Raw genomic sequence first — 17,185 nt, 5'->3', positions numbered from 1 at the left:
GAGTGGATGTCCAGTGGGTGGCAGAGACAAGGGAACAAGCAAGTATGGATGCTGAAACAAACCAAAAACCTCAAGCTGAAAGTTGCTTTCAACCAAGGTGGAATGATACTTCATTATAGGGACATGCTAGAACGGTGGTCCCTTTTTGTCACCTGCTGCTGAACTTGAAGCTCACTCTGGCTAACCGATGTCCTAAACACAGCAGAGAACAGAGCAGCAACTCCCTTTCCTGGCAAATTGTGGTAGAAGAAGAAGAGTTTGGATTTGATATCCCGCCTTTCACTCTCCTTCAGGAGTCTCAAAGCGGCTAACACTCTCCTTTCCCTTCCTCCCCCACAACAAACACTCTGTGAGGTGAGTGGGGCTGAGAGACTTCAGAGAAGTGTGACTGGCCCAAGGTCACCCAGCAGCTGCAGGTGGAGGAGCGGAGACGCGAACCCAGTTCCCCAGATTATGAGACTACCCCTCTTAACCACTACACCACACTGGGGCCAGTGGAACCGTCTAAGGCAAGGATGTGGCCATCCATATTTTGTTGGGCTCCAATCAGCCCTGATCATAAAGGTCCAAAGGAAAAGGGTGAAGGGAACTGTAGTCTGATAGCTGGAGTGTCCCAACTTTTCTACCTCTGCTCTATATAATGTATAATGAAAGCCAGTTGTGCTAAGGCTTCTCAGCTCAAGTGAAGGTGTCAAGGTGGCTTCTGCCACTTCTTCCAGCATTCCTCAGAGTTTTTGGGTGGTTGCATACACTCTGGTCAGGTAGAGGTGGTCAGTCAGGAAGGCTGAACACCCACCAGCAGAAGCCTCCATCTCTTTAAAGCAACCGTTGACAATGCTGGAAAGTGGATTTGGAGGGAAACGGGAACCCATGAGTAGTACCGGCTGACCACCAACTATGTCATAGACCAGAGCTTTTCAATCTTCGCATGTTGGTGACAAACTTTTTAGACATGCATATTTCGCAACAGGGTAATTCAGTTTTACTAGCAAACTGACAGCCAAACTAACCCCTTATAAGAGCATTCATGCAACACACCTACACTTTGCAGCCAACACACTAATGTGTTGTGACACAGTTTGGAAAGCTCTTTTATAGACCAATGAAGTTCACTGAGCTCAATGGGTCTGTGTGATGTCACTGGATATTGCATGTTCAGAATGGTGTAAGGGGTAATTCCCCCATCATGCTTGCTTACCTTATTTTTATCCTTTATGCTTCCACATCACCAAGTTCCTGTGCTGGATTTCCTGAGGGATCTCTCAGATGTTCCAATAATTCTACGCTTTAATGCTTTTGAGTAATTGGGCCTCTGCTGCTTAACAGTACCAAATTGTTAATGAAAATAAGCTTTATTACGTCAAGTAATAAATACATACAAAGATGCAAATAACAGTTTTAGTCACTTATTTGGATTTTTTTTTTTTTTTGGCAAAGTTACAATTTAAATCTGGGGGAATAGAGTTGCTTTTGGGGCCTGTGACAGATTAGCATAGTCTTTTTGTAGAACTCATGCACTTTTAATGGAAACACTAACTATCATGCAAAATGGTGGGGCGGGGGGATAATTTTTGAACAAAATTTATGGTGCGTGCACCAAATTAGAAATTAGGCTGTCAGCTGGTGAAACAAAAAACAATATCTGTACTCAAAATTAAAGGAGTCTGGTAAGAAATGGTTTAGTGGTGAAGCCAAATGAATGCTTGAGGATTAAGGCAGCTGTTTTCAAATTTTGCTTTCAAGGAGCCCTTTACTCCTCTGCTGTTCTGCAAAGGCTGATTGTTTGCCATAGGAAGTCTGCTGCACTGCAGAGGACTCTGGGGTGCGTACACCCAATCCATGGGGTGTGATGTCTGGAGCTGCTTAGCTTTGCCAATGCCCCACATAACCATACCTTGCAACCTAGAACATAACCAGCACTCCTTTTACATTACACAGGAATACTGGTGGCAGCAGAGGAGCTCCCTTTTCAGGGGAGCGTGTCCAACATTACTGATATTGTTACTGAGAAGTCCCTAGAAAGCTAAGGAGTCATAGACCTTTCCTAGAATGCAGTTTGAAAACCACTGGATATGGGGAACACTGTTAGTTGAAGGAGCAACCTGAGGCAGAACAGAGAATTAAGAGAGAGGAATGCAGTTGTTTTTAAATAAAAAATTTCAGCTAATTCAGGGAATGCTTCAAATGAAATACTGCAAACTCCACTTTAAATGAGAGGAAGGATAATCTTCTTGACTATGGCCAGGATCCAGAAGAAAAAAAGACAGCACATGTTTTATCCACCCAAGGGGACCTTTGGACTTTCTCAAACCAATGCCCCCCATGCGGGATGGTGAGCTGCTTTTGAAACCAAGCGGCATTTCAGAAGCCATTTGAAGTATGGCACAGGGTGGATGTATTAGTTGGGGGGATTCAAACTTTCCACTGGGCACACAAGCCCTTGGTTGCCTCCCAAGTGCTACTTTGGATTGCGGCCCACGTTCATGGAAATGGCAGTGGGGGGGGGAGTGGTAGAGTCAAATTAAGGGATCTCTCTGAATGCCTTCTGTAGTCTCCAAAGGAACTGGTGTCCCTTTTTCATAAGAGGTGGAAAAATCTTGCAGCCATGGGAAGAGATGCTAGGATCTTGCATTGCGCTCAGTCTCTGCCAAACACTCTCGGACTAGTCCTCTGGCGTGAATGATGCCTGCAAAATAAGTAACATAAAGTCTGCTTGTTTACTTTTACAAAAGCAATACAGTGGTACCTCAGTTTAAGAACACTCCTGTTTACGAACAATTCGGTTTACGAACTCCGCAAAACTGGAAGAAGTGTCCCGCTTTGCGAACTTTACCTTGGTCTAAGAACAGAATCCAAACAGTGGAAGGGCACCGGCGGCAGGAGGCCTCATTAGGGAAAGTGCGCCTCGGTTTAAGAACTATATACAGTTTGGGAGGCACTGACTTTTTGCCAGTTTCATATGAAGGTATAGCTGTTTTTTCATTTCACTGGGACATTTGCTGGAGAACTTCCTTGGTGGAGCATGCCTTTGAGTTATATATTTCCCCCTTTTTCTGAAGCGGTTCAGTGACCATTGCAGCATTTTTTGTAAGGAAGAAAGTTTAATCTTTAAATACTTTTGGAGAGGAGCAAAGCATGTTTCTAGGTGGCCAGGGCAACAGGCGCATAGCAACCCATTAATCCAGGTGTATCCAAGATGGTGCCATCCAAATGTTGCTGAACTGCAACTCTCATTAGCCCTGATCATTGGCTATGCTGACTGGGGCTGGGAGGAGTTGCCAGGTATCAGAACAAACAGTCTTCGTCATGGTAAAGGGACCCCTGACCATTAAGTCCAGTCGTGGCCGACTCTGGGGTTGTGGCACTCATCTCACTTTACTGGCCGAGGGAGCCAGCGTACAGCTTCCGGGTCGTGTGGCCAGCATGACTAAGCCGCTTCTGGCGAACCAGAGCAGCGCACAGAAACGCCATTTACCTTCCCGCCAGAGCGGTACCTATTTATCTACTTGCACTTCATGCTTTCGAACTGCTAGGTGGGCAGGAGCAGGGATTGAGCAACGGGAGTTTACCCCGTTGTGGGTATTCAAACCGCTGACCTTCTGATTGGCAAGTCCTAGGCTTTGTGGTTTAACCCACAGCACCTATACATTAAAAGTCATATATTACTTCATATGCTCTTGGTATGAACTGCACATGTTAGAAGTGGGTGGCCTTCTCTTTGGGTGGGACTAGGTGGCGTTTTCGGCCACTAGAAGCCCAACCTGGACCACTCTTATTAACACAGTGGTGCCCCGCAAGACGAACGCCTCGCAAGACGGAAAACCCGTTAGACGAAAGGGTTTTCCGTTTTGGAGGCGCTTCGCAAAACAAATTTCCCTATGGGCTTCCTTCGCAAGACAAAAGCCCGTAGGGAAATCTCCGGGACAGCGGGGAAGCGCAGCACGTCTTCCCCACTGTCCTCGGACCTCCTCCGAAGGCTGGCGGTGGGGCGGAGAGACCTCCTCCCACCGCCAGCCTTCGGAAGGCACCTCCGAAGGCTTGCGGTGGGAGGAGGGTTTTCCTTGCCACCGCCAACTTTCAGAATGCTGTTCTGAATGTTGGTGTGGGGAGGAAAAACCCTCCTCCCACCACAAGCCCCGGGAACAGAGGAGAAGCGCTGCGCGCCTTCCCCTCTGTTCCCGTACCTGTCCTGAAGGCTTGCGGTGGGGAGAAAAGCCCTTCTCCGCACCGCCAGCCTGGCAAGCGGTCTCCATAGGAACGCATTAATTGATTTTCAATGCATTTTTATGGGAAACCATGCTTCGCAAGACGAAAAACTCGCAAGAAGAAAAAACTTGCGGAACGAATTAATTTCGTCTTGTGAGGCACCACTGTAAACCTTTATCAGATACTGTGTTTTTTGACCTTTTCTCATAATCTTGTGGACTAGGTCCTTAAGTCAAGTGATTTAGTGTAAATAATACGGCCTAAAATATTTCTCTCAATATTAGCTTCATTACCTCGTTTTAACCTTTCCATGGCACTTTTACTTCCAGCATATGTAGGCCTGATTTCTTTTCCTAATTCTTCTATGATGGCCAAAAGTTCTGCATACTTGCTCTGTGGTACTTGACTGCTACTCGTTCCCTGGCAGCAGATAGAAACGGGATCTGAATTAGAGCAGAGCAAGTCACAAGAACCAACACACCACAATAAAGCTCAAATCAATCAATTCATTAATTGCAGGGTGACAGTGCAATCCTACACATGCTCTGATTAGTGGGGATTACTCTTGGGGAAGCATGCATAGAATTGCAGCCTAAAAGTGGCTGTTTAGTGCAGGCTATATCGGGACGGGAGGGTTTTCCCCTCATTATTTTATTTATTTACTGTACTTTAAAAAACATATATTGCTTGATTGTAAGAAATCCTATTAAGCAGCTTACAAAATTATCAAATATTAACATTATCAATAAAAACAGATAAAAACGGGTCCTTTAAAATATTTAAAAGATCATTAAAATCAATAGTAGCTAAAAAGAAGAAAGACATCAACATTTCACATAGAATATTAGAGTGGGAAGGGACCCCAAATGTTATCTAGTCCAACCCCCGTAGTGCAGGAATCCTGCCCACAGCCATCTGCATAGGCTTGCCTAAACAAAAAGGTTTGAATCAGACGTCTGTCTGGTGTTGACAGGCTGGGAGTTACAATGTGTAACAACCCCCCCCCCAAAAGATAACTATTTCTTACAGGTGTTCCAGTTCCACATATCACAGCAGTTGAGTGGGCATGTAAGGGGTCAGGCGACCCTGCGAGTAAACTGGTTCCCAGGTTGTTGAGGGCTTAATATGTTAATAACAACACACTGAGCTTGTCTGGGTAGCTGATGGGAAATGGGCAACTAATGCAGATCCCTGAGCGGAGGGGTTCTATGCAGACAGGGTCTCATTCGTGACAGCAGCCGTGCTGAAGCATTCTGCACTAGCTGCAGCTTCCGGATCAGGCCCGAGGGAAGCCCCAAATAGTGAGCACTGAGCCTTTAAAGCAACTTGAACGTGAAAAGCTGCAATATTTATTAATGCCATCATTGAGGCGAGCAGGTTAAAAGTAGAGTCGACGCTTGTGAAAAACAAGCTTGTTAACAAATAAACATGAACCCTTAAATGCCAAACCCATAGCAAAAACGCCATGTACCTGAATCACAAAATCACTCAGTGCTGAATTTGGTCAATATCACTTCTGTTTGGAAACTGTAATATTTATTTTAATCCATCCACTTAAATTTAATCCATTAAATGACATCACGACCAGTTTGTTGACTTACACAGGCATTTCCTCGATTTCTCAGCCCATCTCAAGATTTTAATTGCTGCACTGTTTTAATTGGGGACATTTATATTTTAACTTTTCTGTCACTCTGTTTTTATATTTTGCAAACCACTATTTTGGAACTGTATGTGGTGTACGTATATAAATTAATAATTTAGACAACTTCCCTTTTTTTCAACGTCTTTTCAAATGAGGTTCTTATCCCAGTCTGTTTCTGTCCAATTTGAAATTGTCCTTATATATGTTTTTTATTGTCAAACCCTTGGGGATGTTTCAAGGGAACTCATTCATAAATGAATGAATAAATGGCATAAGAGACACACTGCTGGCAGCCCAGAATGTTGGAAGTTTTTACCTGCACTCCTTGTGTGTAACCTAGAGATGGGGGTCCGTAGTCATTTATAAGCTGTCTGTATTGCCCTGAGCCTGCCATGCTGGTGGAAGGAGAGTGGACGTTCCCAGCTTTGGAAAAAGAAAACATACAAAGTGAGCATGATTACCAAATGTTGAGTAAGATACAAAACTAGCAGGTTAAACATTCTGGTTTTGAAAGGTCATAGAATCATAGAGTTGGAAGAGACCACACGGGCCATTGAGTCCAACCCCCTGCCAAGCAGGAAACACCATCAGAGCACTCCTGACATATGGTTGTCAAGCCTCTGCTTAAAGACCTCCAAAAAAGGAGACTCCACCACATTCCTTGGCAGCAAATTCCACTGTCGAACAGCTCTTACTGTCAGGAAGTTCTTCCTAGTGTTTAGGTGGAATCTTCTTTCTTGTAGTTTGGATCCATTGCTCCATGTCTGCTTCTCTGGAGCAGCAGAAAACAACCTTTCTCCCTCCTCTATGTGACATCCTTTTATATATTTGAACATGGCTATCATATCACCCCTTAACCTCCTCTTCTCCAGACTAAACATGCCCAGCTCCCTTAGCCGTTCCTCATAAGGCATCGGTTCCAGGCCTTTGACCATTTTGGTTGCCCTCCTCTGGACACGTTCCAGTTTGTCAGTGTCCTTCTTGAACTGTGGTGCCCAGAACTGGACACAGTACTCCAGGTGAGGTCTGACCAGAGCAGAATACAGTGGCACTATTACTTCCCTTGATCTAGATGCTATACTCCTATTGATGCAGCCCAGAATTGCATTGGCTTTTTTAGCTGCCGCGTCACACTGTTGGCTCATGTCAAGTTTGTGGTCAACCAAGACTCCTAGATCCTTTTCACATGTACTGCTCTCAAGCCAGGTGTCACCCATCTTGTATTTGTGCCTCATTTTTTTGCCCAAGTGCAATACTTTACATTTCTCCCTGTTAAAATTCATCTTGTTTGTTTTGGCCCAGTTCTCTAATCTGTTAAGGTTGTTTTGAAGTGTGATCCTGTCCTCTGGGGTGTTAGCCACCCCTCCCAGTTTGGTGTCATCTGCAAATTTGATCAGGATGCCCTTGAGTCCATCATCCAAGTCGTTGATAAAGATGTTGAATAAGACCGGGCCCAAGACAGAACCCTGTGGCACCCCACTAGTCAGTACCTGTCTTCCTCATTCCGCTAATAGTTGCCAGCTATGCTAATGCAGTGGTAAAAATAAACACCATATTGTCCTGATCAGTAGAAGCACGAGACACCATGGCAATCGTAACACATCGACATTTGCTGTCTATGAAAGCTTTTCCCAAGCGCTCAGAGTTCTTCACATAGATTATCCTGGACATCCTAACAGGAACCCTGTAAAGTAGGTCACCATTATTCTCCCCATATTGCAGATGGAGAGACCGAGTCCAACAAGTGAACAGCTCAATATGTGGTATAAAAATAACCGTTTATTTATTTAACTGATGTGGCAAGGTTAATAGGCCTTTGTCAGAAATGCTGGTCTCTTGTAGGAGCAGAAAGGGAAAGGGAAGTGGATGGGAATAAATAAAATGTTATTTGTAGCCTTGACATCTGTGTCCCAGACTGGGTGCTGCTTCGCTATCCCCTGATCTATTGCTGCAAAACTCCTCACCTGGCCAGGCTAGCCCTTCCCCTAGACTGCCAATGAGTGCTGCCAAAATGGAGAACACCAGCCATTTGTTGGAGAGGTGTGCCCACATAGGCAGCCTGTTGTTCAGCTACACACATGAAGACCAAAACAGACCACTGGTCTGTCTAACTCAGTCTTAGCCATGGTGATGGTCAGCAGATCTCCCCACCCAGAGAGGCTGGGGATTGAACCCCAGACTTTCTGCATACAAAGCAGATACAGTGGTACCTCGGGTTAAGAACTTAATTCGTTCTGGAGGTCCGTTCTTAACCTGAAACTGTTCTTAACCTGAGGTACCACTTTAGTTAATGGGGCCTCCTGCCGCAGCACGATTTCTGTTCTCATCCTGAAGCAAAGTTCTTAACCCGAGGTACTATTTCTGGGTTAGCAGAGTCTGTAACCTGAAGCGTCTGTAACCCGAGGTACCACTGTACTCTTCACCAATAAGGAGCTAGGGCCTCTTCCCTTTGTAAAACAGAGCGCAACATGCAATGTTCAGGAAACATACGGGGTGGGGGAGGCAACACGGTGAGAAGGGAGGCACTGAGGATCTCCAACCGGACTGGCATGTCATCTCCCCCCCCCCCCCCGCACCTTCCCCTGGGGCCATCTTCCCCCGAAGCGCACCTAAGCTTGCCCTAGAGGCTGCTGATGAGTTTAAGCCAGCGTCCCTGTCCCCCCAAAGCTCCCCCCCCAATGCCAAGCCACTGGGTAACCTTGGGTCCCTTTACCTGATCCTTTGCCGTCTGCCTCGAAGACGTAGTAAGACATAGTGGCCAACACAGAGCGCGCCTTATCAGCAGCGCAGCAGCAGGCCCCGAGAACAAAAGGAGGGTTTTGGACTTGGCGGCGGTGCCAGCCCTCCTTGCACAGTGCAGATGGCCGCATTAGTCGCTGTGCCAGCTCAGCTCAGATGGAGGGTGCGGGTGGGAGGGTGGAAGGAAGGAAGGAAGGAAAGAAAAACATAGCCATGCTTGCTTTGAAAGCCCCGGATCCTGAAAGGGTTCCTGCACCCCAAAAAGGGCATCAAATCCAGGCCAAACTTTTAAAGGGCAACCCCACTCCGAGATGTGGCCAGCTTTGGAAAGCAGCAAAGTATGGTAGGAGGTCCCGAGGCAGATTTGGGATGGTTTCTGGCAGTGATTTGCCAACTGCAGTCAAAGGCATAGCATGGGCTTGGCTTTGCTCTAGCGAAGGGCCCCTCGCTCAGTGGCAGTCTGCCCTCACCCAGCCCCCAACTGCTTGCCTTCCTCCTTACAGCTAGTCTTTTTTTTGGGGGGGGGGTGGCACTGGCATTCCCTGTCGGCTGCTGTCTCATCAGCCTCAGCGCTGCCCTTGCAGAACTCAGCAGGGGAAAGGAGGCCCCCGTGGAGAAAGGTAGCATGAATTGCCTGTGCCTGCTATTGGCTCAGGTACTGCCTACCATTTAAGCTCGCCACCTTCTGCCCCACCAGTCCCAACGAGCATCAGCTTCTCCTGATCCTTTGCACGCTGAAGGCCCCAGGGTCCACCCCTCCCTGGCATCTCCAGCAAAGGCTGGGAGAGAACCCAGCCTGAAGTTCTGGCAAGCTGCTGCCACACAGCAGAGACCACACTGAACGAGAGGAACCAATGGTCTGACTTAAGGCAGTTTCCTATGTTCCTTTCATAGAATGGCCATAGCTCAGGGGCACTGTTGTTCTTGACATCCGTCTGCCTCGAGACAATGCACTGCGCCTCCAGGAATCAAAGCAAACGTCTATATTAGCGGCACCAAAGCTTCCCTCCTTGGGGAACAAGCCTGGGCTGGATGCGGAGGTCCTGGACTGCCCAGGAAACAAGACACACACTCACACTTGGGTCTCACAGATGTGGCCCAAAGGAAAGGAAAGCAAGACATTTGGCACCAGCTTGGTTGGAGGAGGTGATGGAAGGAGGCGTAGAAGGCACCATCCAGGTGGACGAACCCTCATTTTTCTCTACAGCATGTGCAGAAACCACCTTATTAACCATTGGACCTGGGTGTAGCCAGGATTCATATTAGGGTGGGCAGGATCAATGTTGGGGGGGCAGAACCAAGCTATCTGCGACGCAATTGGTCACTTAGTTAAGTATTATTATTTTTATTTGATTTAGAGGGAGGTAGTTGCCCCCCCTTTTGCTACTCCCATGGTTGGACACACTACTGGTCTTGTCCATTCAATCCGCCAGAGTCTGTCTTTGCATGCAGGGAAGTCCCTAATTCACTGAGGGTTTGTGACCCATCAGCTACCCTTGCCTGGTTTAGCCAACCCGTCAAAGCCATTCCTGGGCTGTGGCAGCTGTTGCATATTGACAGCTTCCAGGAGCTACAGGTGAGAGCTGAGTGCAGAGTGGGGACCATGGTGGACAAACCACCCCAGAAGGAGAATGACGCGTCCCCCACCAGAGGTACTACCAGAGGGAAGCCTAACACCCCATACACTGGGGCATTACTCTCTTATTATTGCTGCTGTTTCCATTTATAGACCGCTTTACGATCTGAAAGATCCATAGCAAGTGATTTGCGCAACAAAATACATAAACAATATCCATAACCATAAAATACAAAAAATCATAAAAAATCATATACCACTGTATCATAAAAATATATCGTAGCAGTTTGCAACAATATAAAAACATAAAGCCAGACAATAAAATCAAAAAAAGTTAAAAGCAAAGAGAAATGAAAAACAAACATCCGTAGACCATTGTGAGGGGGTGTACCTCTCATCTGCCTGCTTAAGCCTGGGGGAATAGAAAAGTTTTCAGCAAGCGTTTAAAAGTTGGCAACTTACAACTACCTAAACTGTAGTTGGGAATTTCCGCTGGTGTAGCTGCCTATTAAACGTGCAGGAGCCCCACCCCCACTTGCCCCTGGCTACTTGGTACAAGACCCAGAAGCCAGCCGGCACTCTGTCCCAAGCAATCCAGAATGAAGCATGTCCAAATCTACTGCTGGGAGGAACAAAACAAACCCCTCTTGAGCAAGGATGCCAAGGTGGAGAGGGAGGACAGGAGCCCACCCCCCAGGCCAGGTGCACCAGTCAGTCCATTCCAGTGGGGAATCCGTGTCCACGGTAATATACCTTAGGCAAAGGTAAGGTATATGAAACTAATAAATAAATAAATAATTTGGGCAGGCAGCATAGTTAGTGGCTTCCAGCTAGGATTTCCACTCTCTTTTTTGATAGGGTTCCTGTGCTATTAATAGTCACATGACTGGCAAATTATTATTGTTAATTACCTGTCCTTCACTATAAGTTCCCAGGGCATGTAATACATTGGTAGTAGTTTCATTAATAGTAATAGTATCTTTTGTATATCACCCTTCATCTGAAGATTACAGTTTTATCAACACAAAATACACCATAAAACAGAAACAAACCACAACTCCTCTCTCCCACAGACACATTTTTAAGAACCATAGAATGTTAATCAGCCTGGTCATAAAGAAATGTTTTCACCTGGTGTCTAAATATATGTAGTGAAGGCGCCAGATGAGCCTCCTCAGGGAGATTTCCACAAATGAGGAGCCAGCGCAGGAAAGGCCTGTTCTTGTGTTACCACCCTCCAGACCTCCCTCTTGTAGGGAAGGCACACAAAGAAGGGCCTCAGAGGATGGTTGCAGGGTCCAGGTCGGTTCATATGGGGAGAGGCAGGCCTTGAGGTGTTATGGTCCTGCGCTGCTTAGGGATTTATAGATCAAAACCAGCACTTTGAACTGGACCAGGAAACTAAATGGCAGCCAGTGCATTTGGGCCAGGATTGGCATTACAGTGGTACCTCGCAAGACGAATGCCTCGCTAGACGAAAAACGCGCAAGACGAAAGGGTTTTTCGTTTCTTGAGTTGCTTCGCAAGACGATTTTCCCTATGGGCTTGCTTCGAAAACGTCTTGCAGGTTTGCTTCCTTTTTCTTAAAGCCGTTAATACCCAGGGAATCCGCACTCCGCAAGACGAAAAAATCGCAAGACGAAGCAACTCGCAGAACGAATTAATTTCGTCTTGCGAGGCACCACTGTAGATGCTGAAACCATCCGGCCCGGTGAGCAACCTGGCCACTGAATTCTGCACCAGCTGGTTTCTGAACCATCTGCAGAAGGAGCCCTACTTAAAAGGCATTGCAGTTATCTAACCTAGAAGTTACCACAGTATAGACAACAGAAGTTAGGCTGTCCCTGTCCAGATAAGGGTACAGCTGGGCCATCAGTCAAAGCTGACAGAAGACACTCCGTGCCATCAAGGCTGCCTCAGCCTCAAGCGACAGCAAAGGATCCAGGAGGGCCTCCAACTTGTGCACCCGACTCCTTCAGAACCAGTGTTACCCCATCAAGAGCAGACAACCTCTCCGCCATCTGGCCTAGGGAACCACCAACTAGCAGCGTCTCCGTCTTATCTGGATTGAGCTTGAGTTTGAGGCTCTCATCCAGGCCATGACCAAGGCAAGAAATTTGCTAGATGCTTTATTTATACAAATGCGCATGACTCAATGTGACTTAAGAAAATAATATGAAAGATATATTCCACAGGTGTTGCTTACTATCAAACAACTGCAGCGTAGCAATGGAAAAAGGTTTGCCTGCTGCAGTTCTCCCTCTAAGGCTCAGGAGTCCTGCCAGAACGAAAAGTGGCTATTCTTGCAGGGGAACCATGAAGAGAAGGAAAAGAACTGGTATTGCCAGCTTTTATTTCTTTTTACTGTTAAGTGTTGGTGCTCCTGTGCCTTCAACAGCAGCCCGATACAGACAAATTCTGCCTTTCCATTGTTTTGCTCCCTGCAAAGAAAAGCCCCACTTAATTTCCATATGCTGGGCTGTTTATAAAGCCACAGGAGCAGGAATTTTTTTTAATGTTGGCACCTCAAACTGGTGTTAATGAGGAACTTTGCCAGAGTGATGGGCAACCAATGGGGGGGGGGGGCGAGCATACATCAAGGTCCAATGGGGACACTCCTAAGAGAGGTTATACACATCAGTATAGTAAATTTCCCCTTCTGCAGAGCTTGGGAGCTGCCTTCTCTCTGCTTCCTAATTGATGGGGAAATCAAAGTTAAGTGGGTAATTAACAGCAGCAAAAAAGCCCTTTAAAAGCCTCCCCCCCTCACACACATCATAGCCACCTGGAATGCATAAGGACACTTACTGTCAGAGGCAGGATGACACTGGGGTAGAGGAGAGAAAAGGCATTACTGAGCCTACAGTGGCCTTCAAAACTTTCCAGCCCCACAGCGGTGGGTGGGTCACAGCTGATGATCATTGGCTTTGGATTTCCCACACATTTGGCTTGAAGAAGGGGCTGGGGTTAAGTCCCCCCCCTGAAAACCAGAATTCCTGTGTCTTTAATATTAGCACAACAGGCAAAAATTTGACCAGGAAAGCATTCTTTCTTCAGCCTTTTTCAGGCTAAGAGAGTAAGGGAAGCCACAGCAATCACTCTTAATTCCTGCTACATTTAAAAAGCGAAATCTACCTTCACATCTGCAAGCAAAGTTAGAGTTTACAGGTCTGAATCTGTGTGTGTGTGTGTGTGTGTGTGTGTGTGTGTGTTTGTGTTAAGGGGGGGTAGTATTTCATTTGGATGGCTGAGAGAGGCCCCCTCCAGCCCTGACCGCTCAAGCCAAGCTGCCTAATCAGAGACAGGGAGCATTTGCAGTCATATCACTGAGAATCCGAGATATTCAATTGCCAGGGCTCCTTTGTCTAACTCCCTTGGCCTTACGCCAGGGTGCTGGCATTAGCGCTTAGCGAGAGGAAGGGCTGGTGTACAAAGCAGACAGAGAAACCATTTTGGAAACTGATGAGTGCTCTTTACTTCCCTTCCCCCCTCCCCAATTCCACCTAAAGAGTTTCTCTATAGAATGGATGAGGCACAAAGAAGCAGTACAGGTGAAATGGGGACAGGCTGAGCATCCCTGGAAATGGTTGTGGAAGGGCCCTCAATAACAATGCAATTATTATATTATCAGGTTTCGTTAAAGAGCCTAAGAGATTTGGGGAGAGACTGGTTCCAGTTGCCTCGGTCAACTCTTGCAGGGTGTTCCTTGCTCCAAGCACATCTAAAACATCACAATTATTCTTCTGTCCAAAACACAGGACAAAAGCAAATGTTTTGCTGGGGGCAGGGGGGGGGATAGATGGGCAACCAAACCAGCATCCCTACACAAGAAACTGGAATTAAAAACGGGCTTCAACTGACGCCCAAGAGACTCTGTTGCCACCACACGTCTTCTCTCCAAATACCTTGTTTCCACTCAGATTTAGGTGTGTTTTTTTAAGACATAAAATGTTGCTTCTGCTCACTGTAAGGGGTCCTATTTAGAAGCTCCAAAGCCAAAATGAGGCATCTGAAGAAAAACATTTGCAAATCCAAGGCTCCAAGCATATGAACACACAAGGCTCAGACAAGGGGTCTTGAAGGGCACAACCCGTCAGGACATTCTCCTGCACAAAACCCATTGCAAATTACCAGCACAACGCATGAAGGGAGGGTGTTCCACAGGGAGGGCGCGACTACCGAGAAGGCCGTCTGCCTGATTCCTTTGGACATCACTGGTTCAAATCAGTGCAGACTGAAAATGTTCAGTCCACCATCTTGATTCAAAATGGTGTCCAGCTGAATCCAAACATGGGTGAAAACCTGCAGCTTGATCTTAAGAGCCAACATGCAACATTTGGTTATGGTATCTTAAGGGGTGTTCAAATGCATAGTAAACAAACAACTAGACACACAGAGTGAGAGAAAGAGAGAGAACTACAAATTAATTTTCAAATGTGCTCAAACAACTCTTTAATCAGCAGCATTTGCTTTAAGAAACCAAAGTCTAAGTTTCTGCTACAACAATAGATAGTCCCAATTATTAATTTCAACAGGACAGCTTAAACCTTGAAGCAGAGGGGTCTGCAAACTCTCTACCTCCAGGGCCCACTTAAGAGAGCTGAAAACAGCAGTCACAAGATGCTGGCACATGGAGGGCTAATCAAGCCGTGCCCTGGCGACTACCGATAGAATTTTCTACAGATACCCAATCCATCTTTGAAAATTGGTAAATTCTTTGCCACTGCTTTTTCTTCAAAAACATTTGCTTTGGAGCTACTGTAACAACCCAACCTCAGTTTTGAGCAGATTTTTCTGAGCCAGAGGCAGTAAATGGAGCAGCTTTTCTTTTATATTTTCCCATTCCCACCCACCCCACGCCTCTCAAAGTATTTTTTACCCATGTCCTATAATTTCTTCTCCCATTTTCCTTTCACACTCAACTTGTAAGTTATTCCCTCCTCTTCAAAAAACTGTCAGTCTTTCCTCCTTCCTCACCTTTTCCATTCATTCATTTCTTCTATTAGAGTTTCCCCCTCTTGTTCTCTTTTCAATTCCTTATTTATTTGACTCCATCCTATTCTTGCGATTGCAATTTGTTCTAAACTGTTTTTGATGTTGTACCTTAAATTGCTGAGACCCACCCTGGGACCTTCAGGCCAAGGGTGGGTAAATAACAGCCAAGGTGGCTTTATTATTATTATTATTATTATTATTATTATTATTATTATTATTAAATACTAGTGTTTTCTCTCACTTCCTAATTTCTTTCAACACCTCCTCTGGCCCTTTCCCCTCAGTCTCCCCCTAAGCCTCTCTGTCTCTTGATCACCTTTCCTCAGCATGGAAGGAATTGCTGGTGCTGGCACTGCTCCAGCCAAAAAGCTGTGGGCGGCAGCGACAAGGTGGGCAAGTGGGCAGGTTGTGGCATTGAGGCCTATTGGCAAGTCCTGACCCACTGCCTCACAGTGGGTGTGGGGACTGTTTGGCCCTCCAGTCGCTGATGAACTACAAGTCCCATCAGTCCAGCAAGCATGGCCAATGGCCAGGGATGGTGGGAGCCGTAGAACCACCAGGAGGGACAAAGGTTCTCCACACGTGCCTTCAAGGACATGCTTCAAAAAGCGATTCCGCTTGCTTTGGAAAGAGAGGTGGAATAGTGGACTCAGACTTAAGGAGAATGTGACTCAGATGCCAACTCAGCCGTAAAGCTCACTGCGTGTCAGAGGCCCACCACTCTCTCCAATCCTAATTTGCCTCAGAGTTGTAGGAACACCAAAACGCCAGACCAATTTAGCCTTGGAGACAGAGCGACAGAGGAAATCCCAAATGGCAATTTGAAGCAGATATTCATTCTCAGGGTCCTCTTTCAGTCACAAAAATCTGCATCTGACAGGGGATCTGGTTATAGTAGTAACTCTGCTGAACTTGTCTGGTTTTGCCCACACAGCGGAACTGACTTCTGAGTCCACATGCAGAGGGCTGAGCTGTGCGTGGCAGAGAGCGCTGCCAGGCCAGGGGACCCGGGCTCCGGGGCAGAGAACAGGCTTTCCGCACAGAAAGCCCCAGGTCCAATCCTCAGCCTCTCCAAGGACAAGACTCTCAGGTAGCAGCCAAGAAATGGAGGCAAATGGAAATTGTCCATCAAGAAGTCCCCCGGAGCAACTTTGCATACACTCCCCCCACCCCTTTGCTTATGGTTGGAGCAATTTCTCTTTAAAGTCTGGATGACCACAGAAATAATTACACTTGCCTCAGAGGACCTCAGTGGGAGCGGTTGCCTGGCAATTCCCAGCAAAGGCAGGCTTGCCGCTCTCTCGGCCTGAAGAGCTTCCAGCTGCAGTGATGGCCAGACCCCCCTGGGACCAGCAGCGCAGAAGGGGGGGGACCGACAGGAGGGTGAAGCCAAGGAGGGGCAGAGCCAACTGGTTCTAGGTTTCTGCCCACCTTCTTCCCAGGTGAGGAAGCTGGCTGGCAGTGGACCCTGCCAACTATACAATTCTATGATTCTAAGAAGACGGGGGGCAAAACTGCAGGGAGATACAGGGCTGGTGGGGCAGTGACCCATTTGCACTGATAAAGCAGCTTCCATAGCTCAGCTGCTCCCCCCCCCCTTGCCTCAAAGGACTTCAGGGGGCTCTGTTGCCTAGTAGGCAGAGGCTGGAGGGCAATCAAGGAAATCCCACATGAATACGCCATAGAGACACCACACTATTTCTGTTCCCAATAGCAGCCTCAAATGCAACTTTTAGTGTGAGGGTCTTTGGAAAAGCTGATGTGAGAGTCTTTCAGGACTCAAGTATGCTAAACCAGGAGTCGGGAAATTTTGGGCCTGCTGAATTTACTTTGTCTTTTGCTGGAAACTCAAGATCAATCAACCAGAGCCATGTGTAAAAGACATACTGTATTGTTTAAAAACAAAGATCAGGGTTCTGTGTGTTTTATTCTGTGTGTTCTGTGTGTATTCTGCATGTTCTGTGTGTTTTATTCAAGTGGTATATAAGCAGGGCTTTTTTTCAGCCGGAACTTCCAGCACCTCT

General features: G+C 46.7%; 1 protein-coding gene across 5 annotated transcripts in view; it reads right to left on the bottom strand.

Moving 5' to 3' along the window:
- Nucleotides 1–1,333: 1,333 nt before the first annotated feature.
- CDK2AP1 (cyclin dependent kinase 2 associated protein 1) overlaps nucleotides 1,334–17,185 on the bottom strand; it is an 18,095-nt gene continuing 2,243 nt past the window's right edge. For 2 of the 5 annotated variants that reach the window (XM_081893531.1, XM_081893530.1), the window contains exons 2-4: nucleotides 6,168–6,274; nucleotides 4,500–4,626; nucleotides 1,334–2,686 (exon numbers count right to left, since the gene is read on the bottom strand). In XM_081893531.1, the coding sequence (XP_081749657.1) occupies nucleotides 2,619–2,686; nucleotides 4,500–4,626; nucleotides 6,168–6,274 (302 nt within the window). In that variant the 3' untranslated portion in view covers nucleotides 1,334–2,618. Of the gene's footprint in view, nucleotides 2,687–4,499; nucleotides 4,627–6,167; nucleotides 6,275–8,564; nucleotides 9,203–14,297; nucleotides 14,326–17,185 lie in introns of those variants that run through there. The other 3 variants (XR_014163857.1, XM_081893532.1, XM_081893529.1) reach the window with 3 other exon arrangements.

The sequence above is a fragment of the Podarcis melisellensis genome (assembly GCF_964234715.1).
Source record: "Podarcis melisellensis genome assembly, chromosome: 16".
In the NCBI taxonomy this organism is placed as follows: domain Eukaryota; kingdom Metazoa; phylum Chordata; class Lepidosauria; order Squamata; family Lacertidae; genus Podarcis; species Podarcis melisellensis.
This window is presented reverse-complemented; position numbering and strand designations above follow the sequence as displayed.